The sequence below is a fragment of the Amphiprion ocellaris genome, chromosome 12 (assembly GCF_022539595.1).
Source record: "Amphiprion ocellaris isolate individual 3 ecotype Okinawa chromosome 12, ASM2253959v1, whole genome shotgun sequence".
Classification (NCBI taxonomy): domain Eukaryota; kingdom Metazoa; phylum Chordata; class Actinopteri; family Pomacentridae; genus Amphiprion; species Amphiprion ocellaris.
In genome coordinates, this window is record NC_072777.1 from 27033731 (window position 1) to 27053880 (window position 20150).

General features: G+C 37.7%; 2 protein-coding genes across 3 annotated transcripts in view; one reads left to right on the plus strand and one right to left on the minus strand.

Annotated features, from left to right (window-relative positions):
* Positions 1-1371: 1371 nt before the first annotated feature.
* On the minus strand, positions 1372-12533 carry il20ra (interleukin 20 receptor, alpha). The gene is made up of 7 exons (XM_023284995.3): positions 12224-12533; positions 10949-11072; positions 9658-9866; positions 8805-8980; positions 8397-8541; positions 7243-7379; positions 1372-6040 (listed from the first exon to the last, which is right to left on the minus strand). Exons 1-7 carry the CDS (start codon positions 12270-12272, stop codon positions 4982-4984), a joined length of 1899 nt encoding a protein of 632 aa, XP_023140763.1. The 5' UTR covers positions 12273-12533; the 3' UTR covers positions 1372-4981.
* Positions 12534-13401: 868 nt separating this feature from the next.
* Positions 13402-20150, plus strand: part of med23 (mediator complex subunit 23) — a 32830-nt gene continuing 26081 nt past the window's right edge. Inside the window, exons 1-11 of one of the 2 annotated variants that reach the window (XM_035955086.2) lie at positions 13487-13556; positions 15488-15519; positions 15640-15727; positions 15809-15933; positions 17250-17361; positions 17980-18078; positions 18174-18275; positions 18372-18441; positions 19227-19339; positions 19418-19513; positions 20104-20121. In XM_035955086.2, coding sequence (XP_035810979.1) covers positions 13506-13556; positions 15488-15519; positions 15640-15727; positions 15809-15933; positions 17250-17361; positions 17980-18078; positions 18174-18275; positions 18372-18441; positions 19227-19339; positions 19418-19513; positions 20104-20121 — 906 coding nt within the window. In that variant the 5' untranslated portion in view covers positions 13487-13505. Of the gene's footprint in view, positions 13557-15487; positions 15520-15639; positions 15728-15808; positions 15934-17249; positions 17362-17979; positions 18079-18173; positions 18276-18371; positions 18442-19226; positions 19340-19417; positions 19514-20103; positions 20122-20150 lie in introns of both variants that reach the window. The other variant, XM_023285034.3, reaches the window with a different exon arrangement.

Genomic DNA, 20150 nt, shown 5'->3' on the forward strand with positions numbered 1-20150 from the left:
TAAAGGATGTTTATTCAGCTGGCAGGAATAGCTCTAATAATTTTCTAAGAACAATGTTTAAAGAATGTTTTTAAAAAATCCAATAGTGTTCCTGTGAAGTTAATTTAATGTTTTAATGTTTTATCATCAACATTCAGAGGATGTTGTCAGGAACACAAATTATGTTCTCAGACCAAGATCCAAAAAACATCACCATGTAATCAAACTATCCAAATCATTATCAGCTCAGTTTTATTTTTATGATAAAATGGTGACATTTTGAAGTTCAGGGCTGCGATCCAACGGATGATTTCCCTGCATTTGATAAACTATGACCCACCTGTCTGAGGTGAAGTGAAGTCCACAGCTGCTAGATCCTGATCCATCCTGTCTCAATGTCAGGGATCATTTAGAAATATAAATAAATAATGAAGTTATGTGTAAATGTGTGCAGATTTCTCTCTTCATAGGCCCTCACATGGATCCCACTGCAATTATTTCAGAAACTCAGAGGAAATAGTCCAAAACAACTGGAAGCAACAAACTTCAGCTCCTGTTAACGTCTTGTGACATTAGAAAACAGCAGCAAATTATGTCAATTATTGGTGAGTATCATTAAGCTGTTAGTGTTTGTTTTTATCATAGTAGTGGGTTTTTTTTTTTTTTTTTTTGGTCATTTCCATTTGTATCCTAATAGATTAGAAATTGTGGACCAAGGTGATTGATAAAAAGGTGTGTGTGTCATTCTGTCACACAAACTTGAATGTTTCTGGACCAATATTGGCGCTGAAATGTGGGGAAAAAATCTTTAAATTGCTTCACATAACTCAAAATACTGTTGCTGTATTGAAAATAACATGTTACAAAGTAAGATGCCAGCACAGTCTGTTATTGTATTAATATGCATTGCACATCACTTGGTGTGTTTCCCAGAAGTTTTCCATAAAGTCAGCTAGAAGTCACGCAAATCTAACTTGCATCTGAAAATATGACCTTCCTGCAGATTTGTTGCAATGTTGCCAAAGGTTAACTATATCTGTTTGCTAGAAATCTGAAAGTATTTTCATAAGTAGGTAGCACTTTTACTAATAATTCTTTGGAGTGAGTGTCCTTACTCTTAGTTGTACTGCAAATTTCATGATGGATGTTAGTAATGTGACCAGCAGGTGTCTCTAACAGCATTTTGTACAGAAGTATACGAAAGGAATAAAAATAACACAGTGCAGTGCAAAAGTTAATCATATTGTGTGCACACTTTCTTTAAATATATCAGTATTTTGAATGTTTGCTGTATAAAAGCTGGCAAGAGCAGAAACCTGTGGTGAAAAAATTGAAGACAAAATAAGTTGCCGTTTGCATAAAAATACACCAGAAAAGACGAGCTGCAACACATTTACTTAATAATTTCTTTTATATATACAGTAATTATGTTGTACAACAAGCAAAACTGTTAAAATGTAAATTACTACAAGTTTTATCCCCCCCCAGAGTTTAACTTCATGCACTGCACCAAATGTATCCTCACATCACATGACATGAATCTGAAATTAATTGTTGTCTCACAATTCCACCTTCAGATAATCAAAGGAAACCAGTTTACAGGGAGGAAGGTGCATGTGGCGACACTTTTATGTGCTTATGACGTATAATTCTGAGTTATAACTCTAACTTGATGAATGCGCAACAAAAACAAAAAAGGAACAAGATTACCAAATGTACATTAGTTTCCTTTTTTTGTATGTAAAATGAAACTTATTTAGGTTTCATCTAAGCAACAAGCAAAGGTATAAATGTGCAACAGAAAGTTTCCACTTTGCTTTAGTCGTCACATTTTTATCATTGTTTTGAACTTGTTCATGGTGCTGGAATGCAGAAGTCACAGTAGCAAATAATAAAGTCTAGCTACTTTTAAAATAGACGCAATAAAAATTAAGTTCTCACGCCTCTCAGCTCAGGAAAATCCAAGCAAACATCACATGAATGTAAAAAAACAAGATGACAGAGTGATGATTAATGGTTTCAACACTGCAGACGAGAAAGTAAAGAAGGCGCAGTAAAGATTTCAGATTGACTCGCTGAAAGGAAGTTGATGCATACTGCAGGTCAGACACTTCATTATTAATAACATACATATATGGAGAATATATGTTGGAATAAAGGAGTATGAAGTGCTATTGTTGGGTCTTAATCATCCTCATCACACCACAGTCTCAGCAAATGTATGAAGTTGCACCTCCTCATTGTTGTGTTGACACATTGGATGAAATTAAATAAAAATAAAGATTTTACCTCTATATTTTTGCGATATTTTAGGCAGTTTTGTGAGAGGAACCTGGATCCAGATAAAATGGCTAATCTTTGCAAGAGACAGAAACAGACAAATCACAAACTTAGCAGAGTAAGTTGGTGATTTCACACCAACATGGACATTTGTACAGGTGTGTTGTGTGAGATCCAGATTTTTCATGGATCTTTGGCTTTTCAAAGATTTCTTTTACACTCTACTATCTGTAAGAACCCATCAAGTGAAGGTAAACCTTTTAAATGTCTATGTAACTGAAACGAATCTTGAGTTTAAAGTGAAAACCATGCTTTTCGAACACAATACATTACCTCTAATGGCTGGAGGGAACGATTTTTAACCCTACAGGTACAAATTGACCTGATTTCTAAGTAGAGATGTCTGGATCCAGTCCCAAAGATCAAATCAGAGCTGATCAAAACATTTTTTAAACAGACTGGTATCGGCTTTACTGATCACAAACCCATGCCTTTACAACTGCTGTCGCATAATCTGTTGCAGGATGCTGCTAACTTGAAATATCATCATACTATCACATTCCAGACTAGAAAAAAAAAAGATGAGTTTTGAAAACATTGGAGATAATGGAGGCTCTCATAGGAATGAATGGAGTTCTGGTTGATTCGTATACGAACCTAATAAACCTTTCTCACAGGTTCAAAGTCTCCTTATCACTTTCTTTATCAGAAAAATCAGTCTCCTTTAACTATCTAACGGAGAATTATCAGTTCTGTCACCTACAACAATGTGGAGTTAATTAGTACATTAAGACAGTCTTGGTCTAACAAAGTTTTTAGAGGTAAACATATCCATACTGACATTCTGATAAACATATGTGATTATCATGGTTAAAAAATCAATACACAGCTTTTCTCTCCTCTTTCGTCAACCCTTTTGCATGTAAAGAAACAGCGGTTCCCAGCAGCCCAACCTATCTTATGACATATACGTAGAAAGCCCAGCATGTCCTCTTTACAATACAACAGAGACTCATAGAGTGGTGTTAAAGTGTCAAAGGAGATGCATGTGAACAAACAATCCCCTCCAGAGGATACAGTCAGTAGGCTGAGTCTCAGGAGGAACAAACACAAAGGTACAGACCCTGCACTTCTGATCGTCACTATTTACAACAGATTATAATGACTGCTGTTATCACTGAGAGATAAAATGAGTAATTATTGTCAACACGACTCAAACTCTGTTCCAGAACAGTTTAGGTGCTTCACCTGGACAGACTGATGAGAAACCAAAACTAGCTGCGATGGGCAGTGTACAGTTATATCTACAGTAAACTGTGGTCACGTGAAAGCAAACGGCCACACTAAAAGCAAATACTCAAGTAAAGCTTCCTAAATGGGCTTTTTTGTGCTAAATTATCATCTCACAATCAGTCCAAAACAAATATATTAGTACGATCAAAAAGTTCCAAGACTTGTTTACGTTGCATCATGCGTGACCAACATAAGCAAACAGCAACTGTCTAGAGTCAACAGAATACATGATGATATGCTATGAACAACAGTGCATGTAAAATCTCTGGTGCTGTAGCCGCCGTTGAAAGGTACAAAATGGAGCTTTGTAACACAAACTGCATATTTTATCTCGCACCATGATCTTTTCTAAACCTAACTGAGTGGTTTGGGTGCCTAAACTTACCCAGACACAGACTGAAAACGCAAGTAAACACAGATTGCGAACATTTAAAATGTAACTTAAGGGAAAAAATAAAACCAGTTTTGTGGTCTGAGATGGGACTCAAGTTTACTGGGTGAATGTCTCCAAAAGAAGAAAGCCACAGAGGAGGCATCCTTACCACATCAGCTGGTTTCTTTTGGCGTGAAGGAGCAACGACCGGTAGCTCCTTTGCATTGGAGTTTCTGGTTTGGACAATGAAGCATGAAGTGGACAGATGGACTGGATGGATTGCTGTAGTGTCACCAATAATAAGAGTGTTGTACAGAAAGGTTGAGGCAAAACTCTCCATTTACCAATTGATCTATGTTCTGTCCTTCTTCTGTGGCCATGAGCTCTGGGTAGTGACCAAAAGAATGAGGTCACAAATCCCATCCTTCCTCCCCAAGAAGGAACTGGAAAATGTTGCAGTGGAGAAGGACGTCTGAAATGCCTTCCTTAGCCAGCTACCCACCGAGACCTGACTCTGGATAAACGGAAGGAAATGGAAGGATGGACTTCCAGGAAGAGTGTTGCAGGAGCACTGGGACCAGAGTATTGCTGCACGAGGAGACTGTCAGCAGAGATGGCTGCCGCTTTTAAATCAGGAGAAGCGTTTGATTTTTATTAGCGCAGTCTTGGAACTTTTTGATCGCACCATGCATTTTTTTTAATGCCAGTTCTGGACAACCATGTGTAACACAGCAGTCCAGAACAGTACATTTTGTTTGGCTGAGATGGTGGTAGGAAAAACACAAGAGAATAATATAAATAATGTTTTTCTTAAGATTAAACTGAACCCATATTTTCCTTCAGAGTTGATCACAGTGTGATTTCTTCATATGTATTTACAGTACATTGATTACAGGCATTAGTTAATCAGTAAACTGTTGATCATGACGATACTAAAGGAGCAACATTCACAGATACAAAAGTAACCCTGCTACAGTACTAAGTGCTCCTACAAGATTGATATTATCACATACTGATTTCTTATATTTTCGGAGAAAATATATTGATGAATATCATCTACTGATCCATAGAGATCGTTAAGTTCCATTTGCTCAAAATATCATCCACCTGCCACCCGGTTTCCCTGCCTTGCTCCACCTCTCTCTGGGCCTCGTCTTCCTCAGAAGCTTGTCTGACAAACACATTTTCCAACTTCAACTCGCCCTTCATCACAAATGCCTCCTCATCCTCATCTGCCATCCTGTCCTGCCTCCCTGCATATGGAAGCATTAATCTATCCAACCCTTCTTCTCCATTAAACTCTGGCAGCTGTAGTTCTCTAGTCTCGGGATCCCAGTTAACACAAATAGCTCCCTGCTCCTCCTCATCATCATAACCATCATCTTCCTCAGCGTATTGGGCTGCTGCCGGCCTCAGAACACCGTAATCATCTGATAACAAAGCAGACTGATCAGAATGGGGCATGTTTTGGATGTTTTGGGTGGTATAGCCAGAGAGAAGAGGCATGTTTTCATCTTTGTCAACCTCTTTTTTCCTATCTGCTCTTGCTCTCATCTCCTCATCCATCTTTTCCTCTCTTCCTACCTCCTTATTTAGATTTAGAGGAACAGTGAAGAGGTCATTTTGCTGGTTTTTGTTAATGAACAAACCTGGAAACTCCTGCTTTCTGTTGACTTCTGGTACAATTGGATTTACCTGTGACCATGCATGAACCTGCACAGGTGTGTTCACCTCAGCCACCTGGATTTGTCTGCATATGTGAACTGATTTTGCCTGAGGAGCGTAACTTCCAATGGGGTGATCGTCCTCCTTCATCCCCTCTTCGCCTTTGTCACGCCTCCCCACGTTGATTCTAGGAGTCGTGCTAATGAATCCGTAGTCGATGGACGAATCATCCCAGGGTTCTCCAGGCAGTGGAGGTGTCTCGGACCCCTGAGGGAAGTAGCTGCAGGGTGGAGCAGCACTTGTGATACATAGCTGTGGTTTGGAACATGCAGGGTTTGATGCAACGCTGCAAGCATCCGATGGCGAATCGTCTTTGATGATGCTGATCAGGATGAAGTTCAGATTTTCAGGAGGGAACGTGAGAGGCGGCGGGTGGAAAGAAGGCGGGTTCTGGAGATGGAAAAGACTAAACGTTAGCTCTTGAGACATTTTTTGAGATTTGGATTACATGACTGAGATGACATGCAGTGCTTCTTTATCACATATTGGTCATTAAGATTAAGTCTGTGAGTCCCTACAGGATTTTAACCCTCTAAACTCCAAGCAATTTCTGAGCGCTTTTTGCTCCTGTTGATATTTTGTCACTGCAATATAAAGTTCTGCAACTCTATGGTAACAGCAGAAGCATGAATTACTTTGATTATTTGCTTTTTACAAAATTTGAAAATAAACTGAATTCGACAGTGTTTTTCAAAGTGCCCACAGGTGTTACAACACTGAAAACTAATGGAGGCTCCACATACTACAGATATGTAACTATGTTTCCTGTACAAACTTTGTCTCTCTAATCTGCTCATCAGCTGTAGAAAGATGTTTCACCATGCTGAATGTATCTCTAACAACTCCCTCCTCTGTGCACTGTTTTTGAGTCATGCCGCTTGCCGTTTTGTCTCTTTTTTTTTGTACCGTGTCTTGTTTTTGTCATTTTCTGCCTCATTTCTTGTCATTTTGTATCCCTTTGGTGGCTTGTCTTTGTTGCTTTCTGTGCTCTACTGGTCGTTTTGTGTCTCTTTGTAGTCATTTTGTCTCCACATACTACAGATAATTAACTATTTCCATGTTTCCAGTCTCGACAAACTTTTTCTCTCTACTCTGCTCATCAGCTGTAGAGAGATATCTCACCATGCTGAATGTATCTTCCAACAACTTGCTCCTCTGTTTACTGTTTTTGAGTCATGCTGCATGAATTTTATTGATCCAGTAGGTGAGATCTAATATTCCACAGTAGATGTACAATCTACCAAACTCACACTGCATATGAATGTCATCTTATTTTGCTTCATGTTCTTGTTTCATCTGATCTACCTTGTGTTAAATCTTAACAGCTTTATGTATTCTTAATGGTTATTATTGTTTTACAAATTTGCCTTTTTAGTATTATTGTTCTTGCTAACTTTAACTCGGTTTTCTATTATTTATGTCTACATCTTTTGCTCTACTATTTTGTAAATGAAGCCTCTAACTTAGTGTAGCTCCAAGTTTAAATGTAGCTAAACAGCCTATACAGGTTACATAGTATTTCACAGCCAAGCAGGAAGCGATACAGGTTAGCCTTGTAATTATCAGGGTGTGTACAGAGATGACAGTATTACCAGTATGTACGGGTTCTTCTGTCCTTTCCCTGTCAGGTAGTGATACAGAAAGTAGGCGGCCACCACCATCACACAGACGCACAAAGATGGAACAACAATACCCACAACCACCCACTGCATCTGTACAACCACAGGGTCTGCAGGAAGAAAAGAGTTCACAAAATGTTGTCATATATTACGCCAGTAAGATCTTTCATTTACACATTTCTATTTTTCGTTGCATTGTCTATGTACATTGCAAAAAATGTGATCATTTTATGGAAACTTTCTGATTTATTTTCCAGATTCTTTGTCTGTAATTTTGAAATATGTAAAAACACCAATAAAATTACAAAAACAGACTGAATTTACTAATGTAAACACACACACACAAAACTGGAATTTTATGTAAAGTTACATGTAAAAACTTCTATTAAACTGAAATTAACTGTTTATTATTATAACTGTAATCATAAGTATTTGTTTAATAACTACAGCTTTACTGTTTTTAACTGTAAATCCATTAATTTTTATAGGTGGACATACATTTTCTGCATTAAACATCTGTCAAATATGCCAGATTTTTATGTTAAGTTCTATGTAAAAAAACAAAACAAAACTTAATAAACTTGAAATTGTCTCAAATTAGCAGTTTATTATTGAAATTATAATCATAAGTATTTGTTTAGTAATTACAGTTTTACTTTTTTCAAATGTAAATCCATTAATTTAAAGTTTTATGTAAAAACTAATATGTAAGTTGATATAATCTACTGCTATCAGTAGGTTTTTGCAATTACAAATTGATTTACTGAATTAACATAAAATTAAATTAATAAAGGAACCATATTATCTGTAATTTCATATTTTTTATATATAAACATTGTTTATTAAACATTTGAAAGCTACAGTAAAGCACATTAAGTAACAATTAAGGCTTGAAACTGTACTGTAATTATGGAAAATTGTGGGGTTTTTTATGACATGTTCTTTTATGTTATTTTACAGTAATTTCCGTGTGCCCGCTGCTGAAATATTACTGTTTTTTTTGCAGTGTAGGTGTAGACAGAAAGCAAACTCAACACAAACCGAACAAGGCATCTCTCTATAGCGTCTGCATCATGTTTAATTACATTCATGTCTTTCTACTTGTCAAACAGAGACGGCGGTTTTACCTTTGGGTGTGGTTATGCACTGCCAAGCCGAAGACTGGCACTGGATCGGCATGGAGAGGAACTTAGACTCAGCAGAGAAGCAGTATTCTGTGTTGTAGTCCAGCAGTTGATACTTGAACGGACCAGTATCCACCGAAAAATGATGCTGCAAACATATGGATTATTCAGTGCTAATGGGGTGGATGTTGTTTATTTTGTTTGCCAGTATTGGTCCCCAGCATCAACAAACCACCAGATATTACTTGCATATGTTGGCATAACCACTAGCATTAGGAGGGGTTATCGTGGATGCTGAGTCCATTTGTGACATTTTAGAAGCTAAATATGAAAACATTTCCTCAAGTTTCTGCAGTTTTGCTCATGTTTTTTGCACACAACAAGCCTTAACTGTGATATATGTGTACTCACCACCTGGTTGCGTTGGTTGTTACGGATGGAGACGATGTAGGTCATCTGGGGGTAAAGCGTCGCCATGGAAACCACCGGTGTTTGGTTGTTTGGCTGATACCTCATTGGTCCCTTCAGATTGATGGTAAGACCGTCATTCTCTATTTCCACTGAAACCAACGGGGGGCCAAAACTAGCTGTAGGGGTTAATAAAAAAATGTACATTATGAATATGTTATGGAAACAAAATGACTCGAAATCTGTCTGAAATGATTAAAGATTTCCTCTAAATGACTCAAAATCTGCCCAAAATGATTCTAAATATTTTCAAAACAAGTTAAAAATTGGCCAAAATGTCTGAAAAAAAATCTAAAATTATTAAAAATTTGTCTAAAATTGTTCAAAAAATTTGTTAAAATAGTCCAAAATGACTCAAAATTTGTCTGAGTTAAAAATTGTTCAAAATGACTCAAAATATTTCAAAAACAAGCTAAAAATTGTCAAAAATGTCTGGAAAATGGTCCAAAATTATTTTAAATGTGACTCAAAAAATGAGTTAAAATTGTTCAGCTCACTCAGCTCATTCAAAACAGCATAGAAATTATGTAAAATAATACAAAACTAAATAAATAATGAAAATAAATGAAAAAATAATCATTTTCTAACATGACCCAAAATTTTCAAAAACAGCATTTTTTTCAAAGTGACTCAAAAATTACCTGTTTCAGAATGTTTTACAAGCTGTAGCCATTTTATTTCATTTAAGGGATATTTGCTAAAGAATAAAATAAGGGGAAGTGGAAGAGTTTGAAGATGAAGGAGGGACACCTCAACTTTTTGTCTTTGGTCGAGTCTTTCCCTGTGTTTAACTTACTGTCCAACTTTGGATCGAATCTCCTTCTTGTCACAGTCCATTTGGAAGATGACTTCCTGCCCACAGCTCGGACTCTGGCATGGTATCCCTGCTCTAGATCACACATCTCGTTGCTCAGGTCGCACCAAGTCCGTACGATTTCTGTACATTTCTTCACTGCCCTCCAGTTCACCCGCCTTCCTTTGCTGCCCTTGATGCTGTCGCCATAGCTGAGGAAGACAGAGCAGACACAAATAGATGTCTTTATTAGCTGGAACAATGAGAGTGTTGGGAGTTAACCTCATCTCAGTGTATGAACCCCCCTCAAGAAAGAAATGTATAGGCTTATATTGGCTGCTGTTGGATCCAGTTACATGTTTTTTGTTTCCTTTCTCTGCTGCTTTTTGTCAATATTCCCCTCGAGACCAGGCGTCCAAGTTAGACCTACTGTAGTGCAAACAGTATCAAAAACAAAGAATCTTGAGAATCCACTCAATGCAACAAAAGTAAATCCAGTTGTGGTCACTGAAATGAAACTGGGTTTGCCTATAATTTCCAATCAGCTGCAAAAACATTGTTCTAAATTGAACTTTCTCAGTTTTGGACATATGGACTGTGTCAGTGTCTTCATCGTGGCTCCACGTGGAAAAGAACTGTCATCTGAAAATCTGACTGACTTCACAAAGACGGCAGATCAACTGATCAAATGACTAAACATTTTCAACATGGCATAGAAATTGTTTAAAAGAACTCAAAACTTATAGAAAATCACTCAAAATTGATTCAATATAAGTTAAAAACATGTCCAAAATGGTTTAAAAATTGTTTTAATGACTTTAAACTTGTCAGTAATCACTTAAAATGTGTCCAATATGAGTCTAAAATGGTCCACAATGACCACAAATTGTCTATATTCACTTAACTCATTTAAAATGGCATAAAAATGTTTAAAATAACTCCAAATTCTTACAAAATTACTCGAAATTTGTCCAAAACGAGTTAAAAATGATCCAAAATGACTGAAAATTGTCCGACCATAACATTATCTGTCATTAGGGAAAAAAAAAGATGGACTTCCTTATGAAATACTGAAAAAGTTAAACAACTGAAACTTTTGTTGCATTGAGTTCTACAGTGGGGCCTGTATTTCTCATGTAGCAAATCTAAACTAGTAGTATTATATTTGACATCAGAAAAACCACCCTGCTGTTCAATTTAGAAGTAATCTGATTACTAGAAGTTGTCAGAATTTAGAATAATTTGACATTTTGGTGATTTTTGCATGAGTTTAAACCCTCAAAGCTTCCCTTACATGGCGTATTCCACATTAAAGTGAGTATGATCCGGTGTTCCGTCTGCTGGGAACCAGTGCAGAACATTCCTGAGATTCAGCGAGGAGAAGCTCACATTGACGGGACTCGGAGGAGAGGAGGAGACTGAGGAGAAAGAAAGACAATGAAATGTTCAGACTGAGAATGAAGTCCAACAGTTTCTGTAGTTGCAGGTGTTTTCCCTCCTTTCAGTCTCACAGGGTTCCTGAGTGACTTTTTAACTTCCTCTTGCATTTACAGCTGCAATATCTTTAATGGTCCGACCTGAAGGCTGTAACTGACTAAACTTTGTCCCACTGCGCAGAAGAAGAAACTTCCTTTGATATTTTGAGTTTCTAGTAAAAACATTTGACCAAAGAATCAGCAGAGAAGTAATGAGGTTCTCCAAAATGGAAAGAAGAACCAAGCAGAGGACATTAAACGGTGTTTTTATTGATAAAAGTATGTGTAAGGTTACATAACTTTCAACTTGAACCTTTAAACTGAGTTTCAACTTGACTGAAAGTACCACAGTTTAATAATTTTCATTAAATCTACACACTGAGGCAGCTAATTATTGTTGAATAATCTCTATTACTTTTTTGGTCCTATAAAATGTCATAAAATGGTGACAAATGTCTGCAAATGTCTTGTTTTGTCCAAAGATATTCAGTTTACTGTCATAAAGGAGGGAAAGGATCATGAAAAATTCACATTTAAAAAGCTGCAATTGGTAAATTTAGACAGATTTTCTTAAAAATAAATGAAAGCTAATCAAGACAGATGTCGACTACTTCAGTATTTAACAAATAATCGATTCATCCTGCAGGTCAGTTTACACACAAATGACAGACAAATTACAAGGCAGAGCTGCTATTTTGTTATGTTTACTAAATATAGATATTTTTCTATTGTTGTGTCCTGCAAACAGCTACATCCAGCCTGCATGAGATTAAAATACATTATTCAGTTGGTTGTATATTTGCATAATGGTTCCAGTGCAGATTGCAGTGAGTAAATTATGTTGGATTATAAGAGTTTACTTCATCTGTAAGTAAAAGTGACTGGATAAAAGTAATCTTCCATGGTTTTAATGCAATAAATATCCAATCTGATCTGCTCCACAGTGAGATTTAATACATTTGCTCGTTATTTTACAGTAAAACAGCCCAACCAGCCCATTGAAACTGTTATTTGTGCTTAATTTAGCTGTTACTTGTAGGAAATTCAACAAAAAGAGAATTAATTAGAATGTAAGATATCATTGTTGTTCTTACCTGTGCAGTGCAGAATCCACAGGTTCAGAAAAACCACCACCTTCCACATCTCATCTTCAGCTCCTCCACCTGCCGCCGACAGCCCACCTGTCCAGTCCACCTGTCCAGTCCACCTGTCCAGTCCACTTGTCCAGCTCACCTGTCCAGCTCACCTGTGCAGCTCAAATGTCCGCAGATGTCTACAAACTAAAATCTAACAGCCACATGTCCGCAGAAAGAAACGGCGAAACGGAGGAGCTGACATCTGTGACAGTCAGCTGGAAAAACCTGACCGGTTTTTACGGTCAAAGTCACAGAAGAATGCGCGACGCACAGATTTCCGTGTTTGAGGAAGGAATGTGACCTGACCTGTTTGTTCACATCACACCTGGTCAGGTGAGCGCGTGCTCGTGAATGTCCTTTGAAGCAGTAAAAAACCCTGCGGTGTGTGTTCAGTTTACAACTATGTTTACAGCAACAAAAAGAGTATGTGAAAAGTGTATATACCTAGTTACACACACACACGCACGCACGCACGCACACACACACACACACACACACACACACACACAAATGTTTTATTGTGTTTTGCAACGTGTTTTTGTCTTTATTGTAAAGCAGGTAACTAATACAGTTTATTATTATTATTATTATTATTATTATTATTATTATTATTATTATCATCATCATCATCATCATCATCATCATCATCATCATCATCATCATCATCATAATAATAATAATTTTATTATTATTGTGTAGTAATCCTGAGTGCAGCTGCACTTGGCATTGGTTTTAAAAATTCCCAAGTTCTGGTAAACTGTAACTATTAAATGCACTGAGTAATTTAAGGTGTTTTCCACAGTCAGTATTTGCTTTTACCACTGAAACAGCAACAATAAAACCACAGTAATAGTTTCAACACACTCCTCTGTGCACATCTGGTGGACACGTTCTGCCTCATTCATTTTATTTTGCCACATACTGACGATTTTTAATTTAAATTTATATTTATAAAGCCACCAACTGTAAGCAGTGCTATACATTTGTGTGAAATTCATATATCATACATTATAATACATTATAGTAACCTTAAGAGGCATAAATTCACCGATACTCGCAACAAAATAATGCGGAACCTTTCAGCTGGTGTCTCTGTTTTGTCTCCGGATTGTTTTTACTGTTGCGCGTCTTCGGGCGCTTGACTTCCGGTTTGTGTTAGCATTTAGCCGTGATGTGTGCGCTCTTACCCTCGGTTGTTTGTGTGATGTTTGGCTAAAAACTGACATCGTTTGTTGCACAAATGGCGCTTTCGATGGAGACGCAGCTGCAGAGCATCTTTGAAGATGTTGTGGTAACTTTTATCTTTATTTAATCATTTACGGTGCAGCTAACATCAATTAGCATCTCAGACACCGTTAGCCTTTTCTGCTCACACTCATTCATTTAACCTGGGTTTTTTGGGGTGCCAGTTAGTAATTCTAAATACCTCACCAGATAGCACCTTTTACTTTCTAAATATACTGAAAAGGCTAACTTTGAGAATGTCCCTTTTTCATCTCTGACTCACAGTTGTCTATAATGTTACTCAGTTTCTGCTATGAGGTGAAATAAGGTGCAACTTTATTCATATCGAAGAAAATTGTTGAGCCAGATACTGCTAAAAAAATGCAAAACCATGACAAGAAATCCAGAGTAAATATGAATTAAAAAATTAGAATAGAAAAGTGAGGAATTGTGCTGGCCTGATGCTGAAGTAATACACTATTACACATAATCATAATGATATATTGCATATTATAATGATACTAAAACTTATATTGCGCATATTATTAAGAGTGTTATTGCAAATACTATTGATGTTATTGTTTATGTTGAAATTAATACGTGAATTCAAGTTCTAAATTTTAAAGTGAATGCTTGCACAATTTCCTTCACAGCGTGTCTCATAGTGAATACAAAATAATATTAATAATAGTAATGATAATACATTAATAACTTTATTTGAATGGCAAAGTTAATGCAGAAAGTGCAACTCAAAGTGCTTTACATCAATAAAATAGTGAAAAAATAGCGACAAGACAATGAAATACAAAACTCCATAACACAAATAGTAAATAACTCTGATATCAGTAAATTGCACGTAAATTGCACAAAACTACATAAAAAGGGCAAGAACACAGTTGAAAAAGAAAAGATTTAAGGTTTTGTGAGAAACCATCTACTAATCAATTGTTTGAAGGCAGATGATGCTAAGTGCAGCATCTCCATATGCCTTAGTGCTACTCTGAGGAACATTTAAGAGACCGGATTAACAGTCAGAAGCTAGTCCTTTAAGAAACTTACAAAAAACCAAAAGAAAATCTTAAATTCTCAAAAGAATGTGGAGCCAACAAAGAGCCTTGAAAGCGTAATGTGTTCTCTATATTTAGTTTTGTTAAAATGATGTGCGGCTACATTTTGGATCATCTGAAGTTTGTTTAATGATTGTAAATGAGCATTACAGTAGTTATGTCCCCTAGAAATTAAAAGCATTCAGTAGTCTTTCAATGTCTTTCTCAGATAGGACATGTAGGTTAATCTACAAAAATAACCTTCAAAATAGTGTAAATATAAATGTCTTTGGGAATGTAGTTTTAAGCATCCACTTTATAGTAAAATAATAATTTTGGGGGGGTATGTTTATAATTGTTACTATGCAGAGTGCTTTACTTTTCAAATTTTCTGTAATATATTGAAAACTGTGTTTCAGTTCATTTTAGGATCCATGGCTTTCCAATGTGCACAGGCAATGTTATTGGTTGTGGAATTGCAACCATTTCCTCTTTGAGATGGCTCCTCTTTACACCAAACCATTTTCCTGATGATGGTCCAGCACCATAATATTGTGAATTCACGTATTTTTGCAAGTGAGACTGTGTGCAGGAAACCATTTGAAACTTTTGATTGTACCAGAGGTAAAACGTGTTGATGAACTACACCTTTACCGTTTCTGTCAGCTGACCGTAAAAAGAAGCAATGAACACAAAATACAGAACTTATGATTCCCCCACATAAATTTTTAAATCTGCAAGACAGTAGATTGCACTGACTCACAAAGAGACATTGATTCATCCTCCTGAGGTGTCTTTGAGCAAGACGCTCTAATCTTTGCCAACATTAAGTGGAAATGATTATGTTTTGAGCTACTGTGATCAAAAACAGTTAAAAGCTTTAAAATGAAATCCGACAAAGGTGATAAATTCTAACATTTTCATGTTCTTATTTCTCTCCTTACTTTCTTAGAAAACTGAGATGATAGAAGAGGCCTTTGCTGGGTAAGATGACTCTAAATTCATCTTTGTGTTATTATAAATTTGAAAATTGTGTTAGTTTTTTCTTTACCTGTAAAACTATAAATTGCACAGCCTAAAATATGATTTGTGTTGGGTTTTTAGGATGTTTATGGACACTCCAGAGGATGAGAGGACTAAACTGATCAGCTGCCTCGGAGCCTTCAGACAATACTGGGGAACTTTACCTCAGGTTTCTACTCACACATGCTGCTCACATATACTGATCAATGTGTGCTGTATTTTTTTTAATCACTTGGATGTCTTTCTGCAGGAGTCTCATGAACAGTGTGTGCAGTGGGTGGTTCGCTTCATTCACAGTCAGCACAGCCCTAAAAGAATCTCCTTCCTGTACGACTGTCTGGCGATGGCTGTGGAGACCAGTCTGTTACCGCCCAGGTAAAACTGGATGAAGGATATTTATGGGTTATGATGTGTCCATTAATTGAAGTATTGGTACACCATCTGTGATAATTACACTACATTGAAAAAAGTTGACACCCCTTCAAATAATTGAATTCAGGTGTTCCAATCACTTCCATGTCCACAGGTGGGTAAAATCAACCACCAAGGCATGCAGACTGCTTCTACAAACATTTGTGAAAGAATGGGTCGCTCTCAGGAGTTCAGTGAATTCAAGTGTGTTACCATGATAGGTAGGCACCAGTGCAGTAAGTCCACTGAAATTCCCCTAATGCTAAATATTCCACTGTCAACTGTTAGTGTTGTTATGATGACGTGGAAGCAATATGGAACAACAGCAACTCAGCCACAAAGTGGTGGGCCACGTAAAAATTACAGAGAGGGGCCAGCAGATGCTGAGGCACACAGTGTGCAGAAATTGCCAACTTTCTGCAGAGTCAACAGCCACAGACCTCCAAACTTTGTGGGGTCTTCAGATTAGCTCAAGAACACTGTGTAGAGAGCTTCATGGAGTGGGTTTCTATGGCCGAGCAGTTGCATCCGAGCCTTACATCACCAAGGGCAAGTGGTATAAAACACGCCACCTCTGGACTCTAGAGCAGTGGAGACATGTTCTCTGGAGTGATGAATCACGCTTCTCTGTCTGGCAATCTGGTGGACGAGTCTGGGTTTGGTGGTTGCCAGGAGAACGATACTTGTCAGACTGCATTGTGCCAAGTGTAAAATTTGGTAGAGAGGGGATTATGGTGTGGGGTTGTTTCTCAGGGGCTGGGCTTGGCCCTTTGGTTCCAGTGAAAAGAACTCTTAATGCTTCAGCATACCAAGACAGTTTGGACAATTCCATGCTCCCAACTTTGTGGGAACAGTTTGACCCCTTTCTGTTGCAACATGACTGTGCACAAAGGAAGGTCAGTAAAGACATGGCTGAGTGAGTTTGGTGTGGATGAACTTGACTGGCCTGCACAGAGACCTGACCTCAATCTGATAGAACACCTTTGGGATGATTTAGAGCGGAGACTGAGAGCCAGGCCTTCTAGTCCAACATCGGTATCCTGACATTACAAATGCACTTCTGGAAGAATGGCCAAAAATACCCATAGAGATACTCCTAAACCTTGTGGACAGCCTTCTCAGAAGAGTTGAAGCTGTTATAGCTGCAAAGGGTGGGGCAACTCCATATTAAACCCACGGATTAAGAATGTGATGTCATTAAAGTTCATGTGCGTGTAAAGCCAGTACTTTAGGCAGCGTAGTGTATTTATCATGCATCTAATAAATGTGTCTGTTTTCAGGATGGTGTGCGTTGCTCTGATCAGCTCCGATAGTTTGGAGTGGGAGAGGACTCAGCTGTGGGCTTTAACGTTCAAACTGATCCACAAGATCATCGGAGGCGTCGACTACAAGGTGTCAGACACATAGTTCTCACACATACAGCTGAAACAATGATAACACAAGCTCAAAGATGACAAACTTTACAATGACATTTTGTATAGTAATCTGCACTTTCTTGCTTTTTTGGCATCGTTACCACAAGGGCTGTAGTGAACCAAAGAAAATGTTGATGGACTGAAATCGTAGCTACTCTTTAACCAATCGATCGGCATGTTACCTGTAGATTAATCCAATGATCTGAGACACTCTACCTGCAAACTTATTAGTGTAAATGAATTCCAAAATGACCAACATATATCAAAAATCTAGTGTTAGCAGCATGTTTAAAGCATTTGAATCCATTTTTTGTGTGTCTTTGTCACTGTGGTTCTTGGTGCTTGTTTTGAGCAATTTTGTGTCCTTTTGTTGTTGTCTCTAGCATTGGTTTTGAATTTGTTTGTGTTCATTTTGCGTCTCTATTAGTCCATTCAAAGTCCAGTTCAAGTGTAACCTCAAAATACCAATAATTCATACTTTCTCATTGCCCTTTCCAGGCATCAGAACCTTTTGTGGATTTGTCATCTGCATTTTAAGCTTTATAAAGAGACTGTTGTTAACACGGAAGTCTTCTTTGGTTATACTGTGTTTCAGGGCGTCCGTGACCTTTTGAAAACTGTTCTGGATAAAATTCAAACCATTCCCACCACCGTCAGCTCAGCCATCGTCCAGCAGCTTCTGGCTGCTAGAGAGGTATCGTCTTCCTGCCTTACACACAAAAAAATGGATATTTAACCTTAATCTTGAGGCTTTATTTGGATGCTTTTCTGTGTTTTCTCTCGTTCCAGGTGGTAGAATATATCCTGGATAGAAACGCCTGCCTCCTGCCAGCTTACTTTGCTGTTACAGAAATCAGAAAGTTGTATCCAGAGGGACAACTGTCACACTGGGTAAGATGTGTTTTTTCTGTTTATCTGAGTGTCTTTTCCTCTTACTATGTCTTTTGTCGATTCGTTATTGTCTCTATGTGTCTCCTTCGGTTGTAGCTTCTAGGCAGTATGATATCCGACTTCGTGGACAGTTTCAGACCGACAGCCAGAATCAACTCGATCTGTGGTAAGAGAAACATACAAACACCCACACTGGAAGTTTATAATATATGGTATTCAAATCACAGAAAGTTTTGTTGTACCCAGGGATTCCTGTTTTTGACCATCTGGTTCTCTAATTTTAATGCTTTACTGAAGCTTTAAAGAACCAATATTCTGCTTTTTGCTACCTCTTTTCCTTTAGTGTGTTATAGAGGTACTTTTTTGTGCATGTAAAAGGTCTGCAAATTTACAAAACCCAAAGTCCTCAGAAAAGTCTGGTCCTTCCTTCCTGAGACACATCGTTTGAAGTCGAGCATGAGCACTACCATAAAACACATTTGCACAATGCCTGAAATCTCAGTTTGAAACAATGCAATCAGCACTAATTAATAATGTTGTAATTTAATTCAAGCAAATTGAAAATTTCAGGTTTGTTCATGCTGCTCATCTATAATTGTAAATTCCGTGGTTTAGGCTGCATGCTGTGGTTAGACTGCCACCAGATTGGTGTTCAGAGAGTTAAAATTCAGTTTCTGTATATTACTTAGTGTTCTTGGCCCCAAAAATATAATTCGTCACTTCTTAGAATTATACAATCATCATAAAATGAGCAAATTTAATAAATAGAGTGAAAATATGTTGTGGTTACTGACTTGTTAACACTTTTGCTCATAACAAGAAGTTTATTCAGGGTCCAAGAAGCTCATCAGTGTCTACTGCTTGAATTTACACCCAATAATGTTTTTGCATCACTGGATTTTCTTGTAGTATGTATGTTTATCCAGATTTTGTGTGATTGTGTGTCCACAGGTCGCTGCAGTCTGTTACCAGTTGTGAATAACAGCGGAGCAATCTGTAACTCCTGGAAATTAGATCCCACAACTCTCCGCTTCCCTCTGAGAGGAATGCTGCCTTTTGATAAGGTAATAAATATACCTACAGGCTAAAAACACATTTATAAATGCAGAAAAAGTGTTAATAAAGTATGTTTTTGTACGTAGGACCTGTTTGAGCCTCAGACCGGTTTGCTGCGTTATGTACTGGAACAACCGTACTCCAGAGAGATGGTGTGCAACATGTTAGGACTCAACAAACAGGTAAAGCAACATCCTCTTCTTCTTCTTGTTCTTCTGCTTTTCCTGCCACCTGCCCCCTTTTTCTGTTTGCCATCCCTCCTTTATTTTCATTTCCCCTCCTTTAGCTCCTTTTTTCTTTCCATTTCTCTCTCTTAGTTGGTTCTTTTTTGTATTAATTTTACCTTTTATTCTTTGCCATCCTCCCCTAATTTCACCCGTCTTCTCCCTTGTAATCCTCTGTAACACAGCTGTATAATAAGACCATGTGTAAAGCAGCGCTGTGAGCTTGACCCATAATGCACTGGTGTCAGTTTGCCCTGTTGGGTTCATGCAGCTTCAGCTCAGTCCAGCTTATCACTGAGTCCAAACATTTTCCAACACTGATATGGATTTTTTTCCTCGAACAAATGATCCGGTTTGTGTGTTTTACCCGGCTGAGCTGATGCTACATGAGCTGAACAGACTAGCGAACTATCCTAGCTCCTTAGTCACCACTTTCTCTCTGTTTCTTCCTTTCTTTCTTTCTTTCTTTGTTTCTCTTCCTTCTCTCTCTCTTTTTGTCCTCTGGTTGTGTGTCGTGTTCGTCTGTCTCTCTGCCATGCACTCTGTAGACTCTGAACATTGCCCAGGTATGTTGTTGTTCCTCTTCCTGGTCACC